Source organism: Lolium rigidum, chromosome 2 (genome assembly GCF_022539505.1).
Source record: "Lolium rigidum isolate FL_2022 chromosome 2, APGP_CSIRO_Lrig_0.1, whole genome shotgun sequence".
NCBI lineage: Eukaryota > Viridiplantae > Streptophyta > Magnoliopsida > Poales > Poaceae > Lolium > Lolium rigidum.
In genome coordinates this window covers 149,047,733-149,063,371 of record NC_061509.1, presented here as the reverse complement: position 1 = coordinate 149,063,371, position 15,639 = coordinate 149,047,733, and the positions used below count along the sequence as shown (strand labels likewise).

General features: G+C 42.9%; 1 protein-coding gene across 1 annotated transcript; it reads left to right on the top strand.

Annotated features, from left to right (window-relative positions):
* Window positions 1-13,653: 13,653 nt before the first annotated feature.
* On the top strand, window positions 13,654-14,583 carry LOC124687448 (zinc finger protein ZAT1-like). Its single transcript, XM_047221232.1, has one exon. The coding sequence runs from the start codon at window positions 13,654-13,656 to the stop codon at window positions 14,581-14,583; it is 930 nt and encodes a 309-aa protein (XP_047077188.1).
* Window positions 14,584-15,639: the final 1,056 nt, after the last annotated feature.

Sequence of the window (15,639 nt, the reverse complement as noted above, 5' to 3'; positions counted from 1 at the left end):
CGAAGTTTCTCCTTCGTTAAATTGTTATATGGTTGGAATTGGAAAATGATACATGTAGTAATTGCTATAAATGTCTTGGGTAATGTGATACTTGGCAATTGTTGTGCTCATGATTAAGCACTTGCATCATATGCTTTGCACCCATTAATGAAGAAATACATAGAGCATGCTAAAATTTGGTTTGCATATTTGGTTTCTCTAAGGTCTAGATAATTTCTAGTATTGAGTTTGAACAACAAGGAAGACGGTGTAGAGTCTTATAATGTTTTCAATATGTCTTTTATGTGAGTTTTGCTGCACCGGTTCATCCTTGTGTTTGTTTCAAATAAGCCTTGCTAGCCTAAACCTTGTATCGAGAGGGAATACTTCTCATGCATCCAAAATACTTGAGCCAACCACTATGCCATTTGTGTCCACCATACCTACCTACTACATGGTATTTTCCGCCATTCCAAAGTAAATTGCTTGAGTGCTACCTTTAAAATTCCATCATTCACCTTTGCAATATATAGCTCATGGGACAAATAGCTTTAAACTATTGTGGTATTGAATATGTAATTATGCACTTTATCTCTTATTAAGTTGCTTGTTGTGCGATAACCATGTTTACCGGGGACGCCATCAACTACTCTTTGTTGAATTTCATGTGAGTTGCTATGCATGTTCGTCTTGTCCGAAGTAAGAGAGATCTACCACCATAGGGTTAAGCATGCATATGTTAGAGAAGAACATTGGGCCGCTAACTAAAGCCATGTTCCATGGTGGAAGTTTCAGTTTTGGACAACAATCCTCAAATCTCAAATGAGAAAATTATTAATTGTTGTTATATGCTTATGCATAAAAGAGGAGTCCATTATCTCGTTGTCTATGTTGTCCCGGTATGGATGTCTAAGTTGAAGAATAATCAATAGCGAGAAATCCAATGCGAGCTTTCTCCTTAGACCTTTGTACGAGCGGCATAGAGGTACCCCTTTGTGACACTTGGTAAAAACAATGCATTGTGATGATCCGGTAGTCCAAGCTAATTAGGACAAGGTGCGGGCACTATTAGTATACTATGCATGAGGCTTGCAACTTGTAAGATATAATTTACATGATACATAAGCTTTATTACTACCGTTGACAAAATTGTTTCATGTTTTCAAAATCAAAGCTCTAGCACAAATATAGCAATCGATGCTTTTCCTCTATGGAGGACCATTCTTTTACTTTCAATGTTGAGTCAGTTCACCTATTTCTCTCCACCTCAAGAAGCAAACACTTGTGTGAACTATGCATTGATTCCTACATACTTGCTTATTGCACTTATTATATTACTCTATGTTGACAATATCCATGAGATATACATGTTACAAGTTGAAAGCAACCGCTGAAACTTAATCTTCTTTTGTGTTGCTTCAATACCTTTACTTTGAATTATTGCTTTATGAGTTAACTCTTATGCAAGACTTATTGATGCTTGTCTTGAAGTGCTATTCATGAAAAGTCTTTGCTTTATGATTCACTTGTTTACTCATGTCATATACATTGTTTTGATCGCTGCATTCACTACATATGCTTTACAAATAGTATGATCAAGATTATGATGGCATGTCACTCCAGAAATTATCCGTGTTATCGTTTTACCGCTCGGGACGAGCGGAACTAAGCTTGGGGATGCCGATACGTCTCCGACGTATCGATAATTTCTTATGTTCCATGCCACATTATTGATGTTATCTACATGTTTTATGCACACTTTATGTCATATTCGTGCATTTTCCGGAACTAACCTATTAACAAGATGCCGAAGTGCCGATTCTGTCGTTTTCTGCTGTTTTTGGTTTCGAAATCCTAGTAAGGAAATATTCTCGGAATTGGACGAAATCAAAGCCCAGGGGCCTATTTTCTCACGAAGCTTCCGAAGTCCGAAGGAGAGACGAAGAGGGGCCACGGAGGGGCCACACCATAGGGCGGCGCGGCCCCCCCTTGGCCGCGCGGCCCCGTGGTGTGGGGCCCCCGTGCCGCCTCTTGACCTGCCCTTTCGCCTATAAAAAGTCTCCGTGACGAAAACCCCAGTACCGAGAACCACGATACGGAAAACCTTCCAGAGACGCCGCCGCCGCCGATCCCATCTCGGGGGATCCAGAGATCGCCTCCGGCACCCTGCCGGAGAGGGGAATCATCTCCCGGAGGACTCTACGCCGCCATGGTCGCCTCCGGTGTGATGTGTGAGTAGTCTACCCCCGGACTATGGGTCCATAGCAGTAGCTAGATGGTTGTCTTCTCCCCATTGTGCTATCATTGTCGGATCTTGTGAGCTGCCTAACATGATCAAGATCATCTATCCGTAATTCTATATGTTGCGTTTGTTGGGATCCGATGAATAGAGAATACTTGTTATGTTGATTATCAAAGCTATGCTTATGTGTTGTTTATGATCTTGCATGCTCTCCGTTATTAGTAGATGCTCGGCCAAGTTGATGCTAGTAACTCCAAGAGGGAGTATTTATGCTCGATAGTGGGTTCATGCCTCCGTGAATCGGAGGAGTGACAAGAACCACTAAGGTTATGGATGTGCTTGTTGCCACTAGTGATAAAACATTAGTGCTATGTTCAAGGATGTAGTCACTAGTTACATTACGCGCAATACTTAATGCAATTGTCTCGTTGTTAGCAACTTAATACCGGAGGGGGTTCGGATGATAACTTCGAAGGTGGACTTTTTAGGCATAGATGCAGTTGGATGACGGTCTATGTACTTTGTCGTAATGCCCAATTAAATCTCACTATACTCATCATGATATGTATGTGCATGGTCATGCTCTCTTTATTTGTCAATTGCCCAACTGTAATTTGTTCACCCAACATGTCTGTTCGTCTTATGGGAGAGACACCTCTAGTGAACTCGTGGACCCCGGTCCAATTCTCTTTACTCGAAATACAATCTCATTGCAATATCTGTTCTCATCGTTTTCGCAAACAATCATCTTCCACACAATACGGTTAATCCTTTGTTACAGCAAGCCGGTGAGATTGACAACCTCACTTGTTTCGTTGGGGCAAAGTACTTTGGTTGTGTTGTGCAGGTTCCACGTTGGCGCCGGAATCTCCGGTGTTGCGCCGCACTACATCCCGCCGCCATCAACCTTCAACGTGCTTCTTGGCTCCTCCTGGTTCGATAAACCTTGGTTTCTTTCTGAGGGAAAACTTGCTGCTGTGCGCATCATACCTTCCTCTTGGGGTTGCCCAACGAACGTGTGAAATACACGCCATCACGTACCTTTCGTATCAACTTCGGATAAACATTATAGAAAACAAAAAGATTGGAAATTAAGCGCAAAGCTTTTCCTGTCCCAAACGAAATGTTTTATTATATTATATACAAAGAAAACTAAATGTGAACTGAGAGCTAACATATTCGAATAATCTAAAACAAAAGAAAATAAATAACATCTTTGTTCAAGGTCTATGAGCATGTATTGTTTATTGTAAACCCGGTGCAACGCACGGGCACTTTTGCTAGTCATTTCCTTATTTGTTTATGTGGTAATATTTTATTCCATGTATTTAGTTTTTTATTCTGTTTTTTTTGTCACACGACATTGCTGGAGTTCATTTTTAGTCCTCAAACTCTGATTTCGAAATTTTGGCATTTATTTAAATTAAACATATGTAATTCTTAATATCAGTTGAATACGTCACCTGTATTTTGAGAAAATGTGGATATATATGCGAGGAAGCTCACAAACAGTTTGCTGCTATTCATGCAAATTAACATTTTTTTTTGTAAATGTACCTAAATGTGCTGCAACTTTTCTATGAAGTTTCCAGTTGTATACTTCAGAAAATTCTGGTCATTCCAATCATTTTGGCAATACTTAGTTTTACCTATTATAGATGTTAATTACATTCATAAGTAAGATGTTTTTATCGAATTAAAATGTTTTCCCAAGTAGGTGTAGTATGTGGGTGAAATGGTCAACACCCATTTAGTGGTATTGTTCAAATATGCTCAATACCGAAAGTTAAGGACTCAAACTTCTATGGTCCTTGAGTTTCAGAACAAAAGATAAACCAAGCGAATAGTTAAATAGACAACAATAGTTATTTTGGTCTACGTGCAAATAATTTTGTGTTTGACCATGATTGTTGCTCCACTAGAAACCTCCCGTGATATTTGTTATCCTGAAATTAGGCATGTATAAACACAATTTAATTTGAATAATGAATACTGAGAATATTTCATTAAAATATTTTTGAACTGAAACGTACATGTGACAATAAAAACACCTCACTATATGTATGAAAATCGTTAATATGCTAGGATTAGATAATTAAATATTTAAACATTTACTTCCCAACTTGCTATAAATATATCCGCATATGGTTGAATCTTCTGCAGATGGACCCCTAAAGCTAAATAGGGCAATATTATGTCAAAAAGGAGAAATTTTGGCAAATAGTGTGCTATTGTTTGATCTTTGACACAAATATCACACCTTATATTATTGACAAGTGATCTAGATTGGTATTTGTGTGACATGAGGGTGTAACATGTTGTCAACTTCATGCATAGCTCTCAGAACCAAGTTTTCAATGCATGCATGAACCTGCAAGGCCTAGACGCAGGATTAGCAACTCAAACTCACAGTTAGTAGCTTCAGTGGTGGTTATTGTGCCAAAGTTGGTAATAAAGCATGTCATGTAATTTTCTTACTTTTTTTTGGTTACATGGCCCATAATATGGACATAACTAAACTAAAAAAGACAGTCCAAATCTTCACACCTCTGCGAAGGCATTGAGAGTGATAGATTGATGATACAAAAGTCAGGGTTTTTGACGATAACCTAATTTGCATATGTTAATTCATGGCTGAATTAAAAAAAATTCACAAACTCATAACTAAAGATTGCAAAAGAGAACAAAAATATACATAATTGCACGTGCATCTTTGTTGACAAAGATACAATAGTGGTTGTAGTAGGCATGAAAGAAAATTCAAAGGTAGCAATGTAGACAAAAAAAATAGTTTGTTAACATGTTAGTGTTACTACAGTGCATAATAGCTAAATAGCCCTCTTGGAAAGATTGGTGTGTGTTAACCTATGCCATGTAGTTCTTTTGCCATGTATTAGTCGATTGTGCACTCTATTTTTTCGGTATTGTCATCATAATAGCATTGTTCTTGCCCGGTTGTTGTTTGCTTGTTGTTTTGAACTATAGGTATTTAAATAAAATCTATACTCGTCTCTTTCTTCATTCTCATGGGAAATTGTGGGTTTTTGAATGAAGGTAGCTAGATCACATATATTGGAAAAATGCTATCTAGCTAAGACAGGTACATGTTTTGGAAACCTGCAAAATTTGTAATAGTGAGTCACGGAAAGATTCAAGCACACAAAGAATGGGTACACGCTTATTGATATGTATACTTTTTATATAAGTTATAATCATTTCGAGGTTCTGCCCGTAAACATAAAAGTTGACATATGAAATAAGTCACCATTGTGTAGGTTACATACCTACTGCACATAAATTTGTTTTATGTTTTTTCTCATATTATGTAGGTGGTCATACAATTCTAATGAGAGCTTATGAATACAGGTTTTTACCCATACACTAAATCCACCATTTTTCTTTAGTTTTTATAAAGTGAAAAATATAGTAGTTTGTTCAGTTTCATAAAATAAGTGCATATCTTCTAAGATTCATACAAAAAAATTGTTCAGAACAACTTAAAGGTTTTATCGAACAATTTAGTTTGAATGCCTTCTTCATTCAAGTTAATATATAGGAGAGGCATGCACACACATTAGGAAATCAGCCAGTCCAAAGTACATGCAAAGTATAAGTATCACATATTGTGTGGTACTGGTACATCATCACATAAAACATAGCATTTTTAATCCATTGGCAAATTAAGCTTTCGTCACGATCATGCCATATCATGCACAAGTGATCTTTACATGTCGATTGTAACATTTTAATGACCATTGGAAGCTCCTCGTTGGCCTTCAAAGAAACAAATGTCATGCGTGTTGGCTGAAATATAGGAAGATCAAAATGCCAACTACATAGCTATGTAACATTGAAAAATGTGGCATTGAATTTTTTTTGTTTCACGTTTTTAAACAATTTTTGTCTGAGTTTGGATATTATAGGGATGTTCCCCGGGTGTTCCAACCCCCAACTGGGAGACCTTTAAGGGTCAGCTGTGTAATTTGTTACTATAAATCACTTGTCTAATACAATTACTACCAAACCGCTACGAAAGCAGGAGAGAGAGAAGATCACCTAGTGCTTGTAAAAAACCATGTAGGGTTTCCCCTCGCCAACAATGCTGCTGACCCACTTCGCCTCTGGTGGCCTTCGAGGCGTATCAGACCAAGTCCCATCGCCGATGGGAGGGTTCCCTTTCTTGTTTAGGTTTATTTTTAGTGTATTCTTAGAGATGGTGAGGCGATGCCTACATATTGAAGTTAGGAGAAGGTCCTCCCCACCATATCCTTTCTATGTTGGTTCATCTAGCACCGACATAGGGCGCGTTGAGTTGTGCAGTATCACAAGTCTCCTAGGATCTAGTCGATTTTCTTGTTCGTTGGTGTGGTTTTAATTAGGCCCCTGCCTCTTCCGGTCTACAGGACTCATCTTTTACAATGATTTCTGCTATGGTGCGCTGGTCCTTTAGGGCTTAGGAGGACGACTTCCCGTTATCTACTACAACAATCTCTACTACAACAAGCTTTGCCCAATTCCATTGATGGAGGGGTGAGGATGACGACGTATCTTCGGCCCATGCTAGTGTTTGTAGTCGTCGCTAGGTGGTCTAAAGACCCAATTGTAAATTTTCATTACAGTTTGGGCTCTTTGTACTACTATGGATGATTATCAATAGATCGGCGCCCTTCTTCGAAAAAAATCACTTGCACGCCGCAAAGATAAGGGAAAGGTAGTGTCTAGACAGTAGAGCATTTGTGACCGAGTTTTTGGAAATTTTGGTTACCTTTGTGCCCCACAATTAAAATGCAACTTCAAAATAAGGTGTAGTTATAATTACAAAAAGTACAACTGCAACAAATATAAACAACAAAATACAGATTCAATGGATATATAGAACACTTCAAAAAGGAGTGAAACGTCTCCGAGCAAAAAAGTGATCACCAAAACTTCAAAAAATATAAATCCCTACATTTTTGAAAATGTGTAAAACAAAGCATATAAGGAAGACATGAAGTAGGCCAATATTTTCCCACAGATAGAAGCAAAGATATATCCAAAAATAAACAAAATTGAGTCAGCAAGTTTCTTTCGCTAAATGGTGGTTCAACACTGGGAATCAACGTTGTGTAGATGATGGGGGCATGATCGAGAAAGAAAGGAGGCGATGATTTTTGCAACTTTCAAAAGTATTAACATAATAATGACAAGACTAATTAAAAAATACTAGTTCCCATGCACATGGGCGGGCCAAGGGTTATACTTATCCTATGGCAACCATGTCATGGAAAAGTTGGGTGGTTGGGGAGGGGGAGGCTGTCAGACATCTCGGTGACTTGTGAAGAGTTAGGGGAGGACCGTCATCCTGATACTGGTGCTCTCCTTCATAGTCTGGCATTTGAATAGCCAGGGCAAAGCCATGAGTACTTTTTAAAGTACTCGCAAACTAACTCTACAGTAATTACTCATTAAGTGTAATAAGGGGGTGCTAAGCTCTAGATTTATTTGCATAAAGCCAAGTTTTAGTTTGATAAACATTTAGTAAAGCCTTGTCATGTGCTAGACTAACTCAAGTGGGAACATTAGTGTCATTCCCACAACTCATATTGATTCACCTCAATATTACCTTCCAATTCACCATTCCTTTTTAAGATCAAAACATATTAATGACAACGGAGATAGTATGGCCTTTCCAATCGTCCGTAACCGTGGACACGGCTATTCGAATAGGTTTAACACTCTGCAGAGGTTGTACTCTTGTGCCACAACTTTTGATTACATCCGTCGAGGATAACCCCGAATCATCGTAACACGGTACGCGTATCATCAACCATAACCTTTCACTTATATATGCTAGTATGAGCACCTCTCCCCATGAGCTTGGCCTCCCGGTGGAAACCGCAGTTAACCCGGGAACTGCACGAGGCTTGGGCCGTACATTCACCTCATTTTAACATCAATCCACACTTAACGGAGGCAGCCTCGGCGTAACCCCTATGATGTTTGTTTAGAGGGAACCCATACTAAAATACACAAGTTTCTAGTTAAGCCCTACCCATAATCAGGTATTGTGGGGGTACTTGTATAATTGGAAGGGTATCGCATTCAAACCCAATCATCAATTTTATCAAAAATCACCATCTTCTCTTGTTCAAATCCACCTCCATTTTACTTTCTTTCAAAGTCATTTCACTTCACCATGTTCCCATCTAGAGTAGTCAATTTTAATTGATTTGCACTAGCAACTATATGAGGGGTGCTATCTAGCTTTGATTTGTGCTAATCTAACTTCAAGTATTGTTCTACTCTAGACCAAGTGAATCATAAATCAAAAAGTACTTTGAAATAAATAAGCAAAAGTAAATGTAAGTAAAAACATGGGATAGGTAATACATAAAAGTAAAGTGTGATGGTGCCTTTGCTCTTGTAGAGCTAAGCACTTGTGTTTAGCAAGGGTTAGCTTGCCTTGAGCTGGGTAGTTATCGAAGTTCTCTTCTTCTTCCTGAGAGTAGGCCTCCTCCTCTTGGTATTCCTCGTTACTAGCGTCTATATACGAATACGAGGTATAAATACTAAACCAAGCTCACATACTAGACTAGAACACTCAAAGGAGTTCACACACTAGTCCTATCATCAATCAATCATGGCATGGTGGATTATTTGATTAGTCTTTATTTGAAAGAAAATAATTTCCTCTCATTATTCCTATTTCTTAAATTTGGTATGTAGATCCTTAGAGGAATTCATTTCTTCTCATTACCTCTTATTAAGATTTAATCTCTTCATATAATAATAAGGTATGAAATATAGGTTGACCCCAAAGTCAACATTTCATATCTATTATATGTGAGTATAATTTAATTGAAGTGCTATACTTCACATAGTTTTAATACTTAACATTTAAATGAATTAAAATCTCTAAGTAATAATTCTCAAGGGTTCATTAGCCTAAGTCTTTCCCCCTGGTTATATCACTTAGGATCAAGATTTAAATGAGAGATAGCTCTCATATTAGTTGTTGAGTTTGAATTCCAATTTCAATTGCTCTAGAATTGTCTACATAGCCATTTTATTTGATCTAGTCCATGATCATACAAGCAACATGTCTATATTATTGCATAATCAATTAGAGGACATCATTTGTGATTTATTAGAATTGGAATCAATTCAAAATCTATTCTGGTTAAATTTTAAATAAAGTTTGAATGTTCAAAAGTCCCTGTCTTGTCTTTTTTATCAATTTAAATCGACTATGAATTTGGAGGTGGGACCAGTGGCATTGGATAGATAATTTCATGGGCTTTCCAACGGTATAAAGTTTGCTAAATTTGGTTTGGCAGATTTCAAACTATTCAAATTTTACTAAACCATCTGCAGCACATGTTGAATAATAATTAAACCTCATTTTGAATTGCTGGGCTTGGGCGGGAAACTAAACGGGCCGAAACGGATTTAAAACACACTTCGCAGCCCAACAAGCAACTGGTGCGGGTGGGCTGCCCTGACGAGGTGGGGGCCACCCGTCAGTGGCTCTTAACCACGCGAAACGGTACGCGCGCGTTCGGCCGTAGGATTAGAAATAGATCGAGCGGTCGGTGATCGTCGTCGTCTCCGACGAGATCCCGACGCGCTGGCGGCGTGACCAGGGGGTCGGAGGGAGTACCAGGCCGCCGGCGAGGGAGGGCAAGCTGCCTGGTGAAGTGGAAGTAGATGAAGCAGTCCCTGGTACAGCGGCGGAGCTCGGCGAGGCTCCAGTTGATGGCGAGGATCTGCGGGCTCCGGCGGACTTCAGCTTCCAATTGCGGCTACTCCGGCGAGGTGGTGTCGAATTGAGGGGTGGAGAGGATGCAGAGATGAGAGGAGAGCAGTTGTTGTGAAGAACTTGAGCTCAGAGCTCCTCTATTTATAGCGGGCGGGGGTGGCCGTGAGGTGCTGTGGAGGAACGGCCATGGCGCGGTGCTTGGGGTGCTCGAAGGGGCAATGCAAGGACGGCAGCGTGTAGGCGTCGTCCTGGCGATGCTCGAGGAGTAGCTGGCGTAGCGAGAGGACGACGGGATCGCTCAGGAGGTCGATTCGAGTGCGGCAGTCCTTGCGGTAAGATTCCGACGAGGACGACGGTGACGAGGCGGCCGCAGGCGCTTGAGTGTGTCTAGGGGGTAGAGGGCGGGGAGGCGGTGCTCGACTCAGTGGTAGACTTTGCAGGGGAGGCGTAGGCTGCTCGAGCGCGCGACGTACCGGCGTGTCCAGAGCGCGCTCACCGCGTCGACTGGCACGCTCTGGCACGGTTTGGACGCGTGCGTTCTGGCCAATGCCGAGCCTTGGCGAGCATGGGCTGTGTACCGTGATGTTCCTCGTGTTGCAGAGATGCTCCAGGACAAGGTGGTGCTGAGAGAGAGAGGCTAGAGAGAGAGGTGCCAAAGGTGGCCGGCATGGCCACGGCATGCTTAGTTTAGGGTTTTCTCTCCCCTTTCTCTCACTTTAATCGACCAAGGCAGGTACTGGGGTGATGCAGGGGATGTAGGAGAGTGTAATGATCACAGGTTAAAGGGGTTTAGGCAAGAAACCAGAGTGTAATAGAGTGTAACACAAATCTGGAATAATGCCTGCCAAGTGTTCGATGAAATGGCCGCATGAGATTTTTATTTGAATTTTGAAATTCTTTTTGGTGGAACTTAAACATATAATTAAAGTGAAAGATTGGTGGTGGTGGTGCTCATTTTGGTGAAGGTTTGCAAGAATTCAAAAATGGGGGTCATCTTCTCTTTGTTTCAAAGTCCTCTCTTGTCAATCCTATTCTGGTCAACCTGGTCAACTTCAGCAGAGATGGTCAACATGAGAGTTGTTCACTTTCATATGGTCTTGGATGACATGGTCATAGTTGACCAATTTTTGTTGAAGAAAAGTCAAAGCCAGAGGGGTAAAGAGGGGATCATGTTAAAAATCACACAAATGACCATCATCACATGTGAGATGGTTTTGAGTTTTGCTTTGATTTGATTTTGGTTTCTTTGATGCAATTGTGTTTGTTTATCATATATAAACATTCTACAAGCAAGAGATCAAGCAATGGTGGCCTTGGTTGAAGATTTGCAAATTTGGCTAAGTGTATGTGAGTGAATTTTGGGGATTTTCTCCCTATTTGATTTATCCCCATTTGAGTTGACTTTTGTTGACTCTAATGTGGTTCTTATTAGTTTAGAAACATTTTCCAACCATTGAAACCAATTCAAATGGTCTTGCTCAAAGATTTGCAAAAATGGCCATAACACATAAGAGGTGATGTGTTAAATTTTATTATTCTTGTTAAATGTTCATCTTGCTTTACTTGGACATGGGTTGGGGTCAATTTAGCATTGGATTAGGTTTAGAGAAGGTTTCCCAACATTTGGTCAAGGTTTAAAGTCATAGGGCAAAAATTGGGTATTATGGCTATGTGTCACATATGCTTCTATGCATATGTTGCATTTGATTTTTAATTTGAATTGGCTTGACCCAATTGGTGTGGTTGAGTGTTGAAATGGTATATAGGAGTGATCCCACCATTCACAACATGTATTAGGGTCAATATTCTTAAATACACATATTTGCTATTTTACTCTCATATGCCTCTATGGCATTTTTAGTTTCTTTTTATTTTCTTTGGAAACCACTTGGATTTGGTTTGATAAGTACTAGGTAAGGTGTATGAAGGCTTTCCAAACCTCTAAGCAAAGTAGAAAAGCTTAGGGTAAAGTTTTATAAATATGGCCATAGGCACATATGCCTTTTTCTTATTTATTTTCCTTTTATTTTATTTTAACTAGGATGGTGAAAAGAGGGGTGAGGTTTAGGGTTTAAAATCACTTCAAATACTAATAACAAGCAATCATAGCAATAGCACAAGAATTAAGCAAGATCACTATGTGTCACACTTTATTTAATAAAAGTTTTTGTTGGTTCCAAAATTTGGAACTAGGGAAATTCATTTATTTTATTTTGAATTTTTGGGATGTTACAACTTCATACTCATTCGCGGTATGAACACTAGAAAGTTATGACACATGACGCCAAGTCGGAGAAAAGAGTCTCAACCTCACCTTGTGACGTGCCACAAAGCTTTCGCGAATTGATTCAAGCTCGCCCTACCGAAGGCATGGTGCGAAAAATTGGTATAAGGGGAACACGCACGCACGTGTCGCACACCGTAAATCCAGGGGAGGGTATGCAACAAGGAACGGAGGAAGCAGGTGGCACACACACGCAACACACTTTGTTTGTGGCTACATGTGACTCATTTGGCGCGTGTCTACCCACTTGAATGCCCGCTGCCCTTGGCGGTTGGCGCTTTTATGATGGTAGGTTTGCAGTTCGTTCCCGATTCAAACTAAAATTTTGTCACTTTGAAAATGTTATATCGGCACGGTATACTAATGGTAGTTTACCATGCAGGTGGGCCGGTCAAGCTCATCCCATGAAAATCATGTTTGGTAAACTTGGGTGGTTGAAGAGGAGCGGGTGGGAGGGTGTTAAACATGGCATTCATGTTGTGAACAGTTGGGAAAGAACGTCATACTTACACGTGGCATGCACACTAGGAAGTTTGATGAATAGATTCATGGTCACCCCATGTTAGATACATGACGCCAAGTCGGAGAAAAGAGCCTCAAGCTCAAGATGTGGTGTGCCATGGAGCTTTTGCGAACGGATTCAAGCTCACCCTGCCAAAGGCACGGTGTGAAGAGTCAGGGTAAGGAGAACACGCATACACGTGCCACACACACCGTAAATAGCAGAGGACCATGTATCATATGCGACAAGGAACGGTGGAACCAGGGGTGTGCATGGCCGGTTCGCTTTAATAGTGGCTACGAGATCATATGCGGCAAGGAACGGTGGAAGCGGGGCGCGCACGCCCAGCTCGCTTTGATTGTGGCTACGTGCGGGTCGTTTGGCGCTTCTACTCACTTGAGTGTCCACTGGCTTTGGCGGTTGGCGCGTTTCGGATGGTAGCTTTGCAATGTGTTCCGCGTCAAACTGAAAATTTATCGCTTAGAAAATACTATATTGGTATGGTAAATTAATGATTGTTTAGGATGCTATAACTTGATATCATAAAAATCACAGATGTATATCCCACAAAAATAGAAAGCAATATGCAGTTCTGCGCACAAGCAATTAAGGCAGAAAAAAAATCAAGCAGCACATCCGTGATCTGATATGCTGTGCAAAAGCCAGTAAGCACAGAGGACCCCAGGCCCCAGCTATGGAAAGTGTCAACGCGAGATTTCAGATAAAAACAAAAATAAAACAGAGAGAAAAGTAAATACAGATGGAAAATAATAAATACTTAGGAAAGAGAAGCTTGGGTGTTCCGCTATATTCTAACTCCCCCCGCAGCTCTCTCTCGTCCTCGCCATCGTAGCTCCTGCCACGCTTTCCCCGAGCTCCCCACCCCGAGCTAGCCGTCGCGCGCCATGGCGAAGACCACATGCAAGCTCTGCTTCCGCCGCTTCGCCAGCCCCCGCGCCCTGGCCGGGCACATGCGGTCCCACTCCCTCGCCACCGCCGCCGCCGCCGCGAGGCAACAGATCTCCACCGCGTCCTCCGCGGCGGCGACCGAGGAGGAGGACGTGGGGTTCAAGAGGCCGCTCCCAATCTACACGCTCCGGGAGAACCCGAAGCGCAGCCTGCGCGTGTCCGAGTCCTCGGATCGCGAGAGCGAGGCCGAGTCCACCCCGCCGCGGGCCAAGCGCGCGCAGGCTGGGGCCGGCGCCTGGGGCGACGCCGAGCCGGTGAGCTCGCTGTCGGACGCGGCCACGCCCGAGGAGGACGTGGCGCTGTCGCTGATGATGCTCTCCCGCGACTCGTGGCCGTCGGCGGACTACGGCGACGGCTACGAGTACTCGGACGACGAGGAGGAGAGCGACGGCGGGTACGCGCTGGTCCCCGTCCCCGATCGGGCGCCGGCGGCGGAGAAGCGCACGCGGTTCCAGTGCGGCGCGTGCAAGAAGGTGTTCCGGTCGTACCAGGCGCTGGGCGGGCACCGCGCGAGCCACGTGCGCGGCGGCCGGGGCGGGTGCTGCGCGCCCCCCGTCGCCCCGCCTCCTACCCCGGCAGCGCCGAAGCCGCGTCAGGCGCCGCCATTGGACGGGGAGGGGCAGCCGCGCGAGTGCCCCTACTGCTACCGCGTGTTCCCGTCCGGGCAGGCCCTCGGCGGCCACAAGCGGTCCCACGTCTGCATCGCCGCCGCGGCCGCGGCGCAGGCGCACGCCGCCGCCGCCGTTGCGCCACCGCACGCGGGCAGGGACCTGGACATGATCGATCTGAACGTGGCGCTGCCGTTCGAGGAGGTGGAGGTGTCGGCCGTGTCGGATCCCCGCTTCCCTTCCAACCCAGCTTCCTGAAGCATAGCAGGCGGCCAGCGTCAAACCGAGGAGGTGATCCGAGGTGAGCATTAGGGAGATGAATCCGAGAAACTTACAGGTAAAAGAGAAGAGAAACAGAGATAAGAAAGAAAGAAGCGTCTTTGTTATAGTTGGTCGCAACGATAGTAGTCGAAATTTGCTGGTACATTGTTGGATTCCATTGATCTGTGTTTAGAATGTTGAATTGAATTTGTTAGCGTTTCTTCTGTTACATAGTTCGTTTCAAGCTATGAGAATTGGTACAGTAAATGGCAGCTCTGGTTGGTTACTGATCCGATCATCTGAAGCTAGCTAGTAGCAACACAATGCATGATTTTTGCTTGGCTGAAGAACCATTCCCCATGCGTGCAGCAGAGGAGTAGCATGAGTAGTTCAGAAACCGGTGCTAGGACTAGAAACAAACAAAGAGCACAAAAGGATGGCAGCGGAGTAGAGTAGACCGGATAGCTAGCTTTCGCCCCTAGTGTCCAACAAAGTCACAATAACAGCAATGTGCAGTACTCTTGTAGCTTTGCTCTGTGGCTCTGCTGCTGCTTCTTGCTTTCTTTTGATCCTGCTCCTGCTGCCATGACACTGCCACACACAGAGATGCCCCAACCTGCATGCTGTTGTGCATTCCCTGCTTCAGTTGTTGCTGGGGTATGAACAGTGCCTGCCTGCTTGCTTGCTTGCTTGTCCCTTGTTTGTTCCCTGCCACTGTTCCATGATCCCCATCTCTCTGCAAGCGGGTCCCAGCAAGGTCCATTTTTTTTTCCAAGCGATCCACCCCTCAGGGGGATCGATTTTCATTATCAGGAGATAACGAAAAACAGCAGTAGTTCGAAAGGGGAGGGGAGCGCCGCCTAATGCTAACGTTTAGAGAGTTATTACAGACCAGTAGATGAAATCGACAGAAATCCCAGCAAGGTCCATATACCGGGTAGTAGTATAATAATCAAGCAGTAGCAGTAGAGTGCAGAATTGCAGATGTCATGGTCATTGTCTAGGGATGGTAACAGCCAGCTATTCTTTGTTTATTAAGGAGGAAAACGGCAA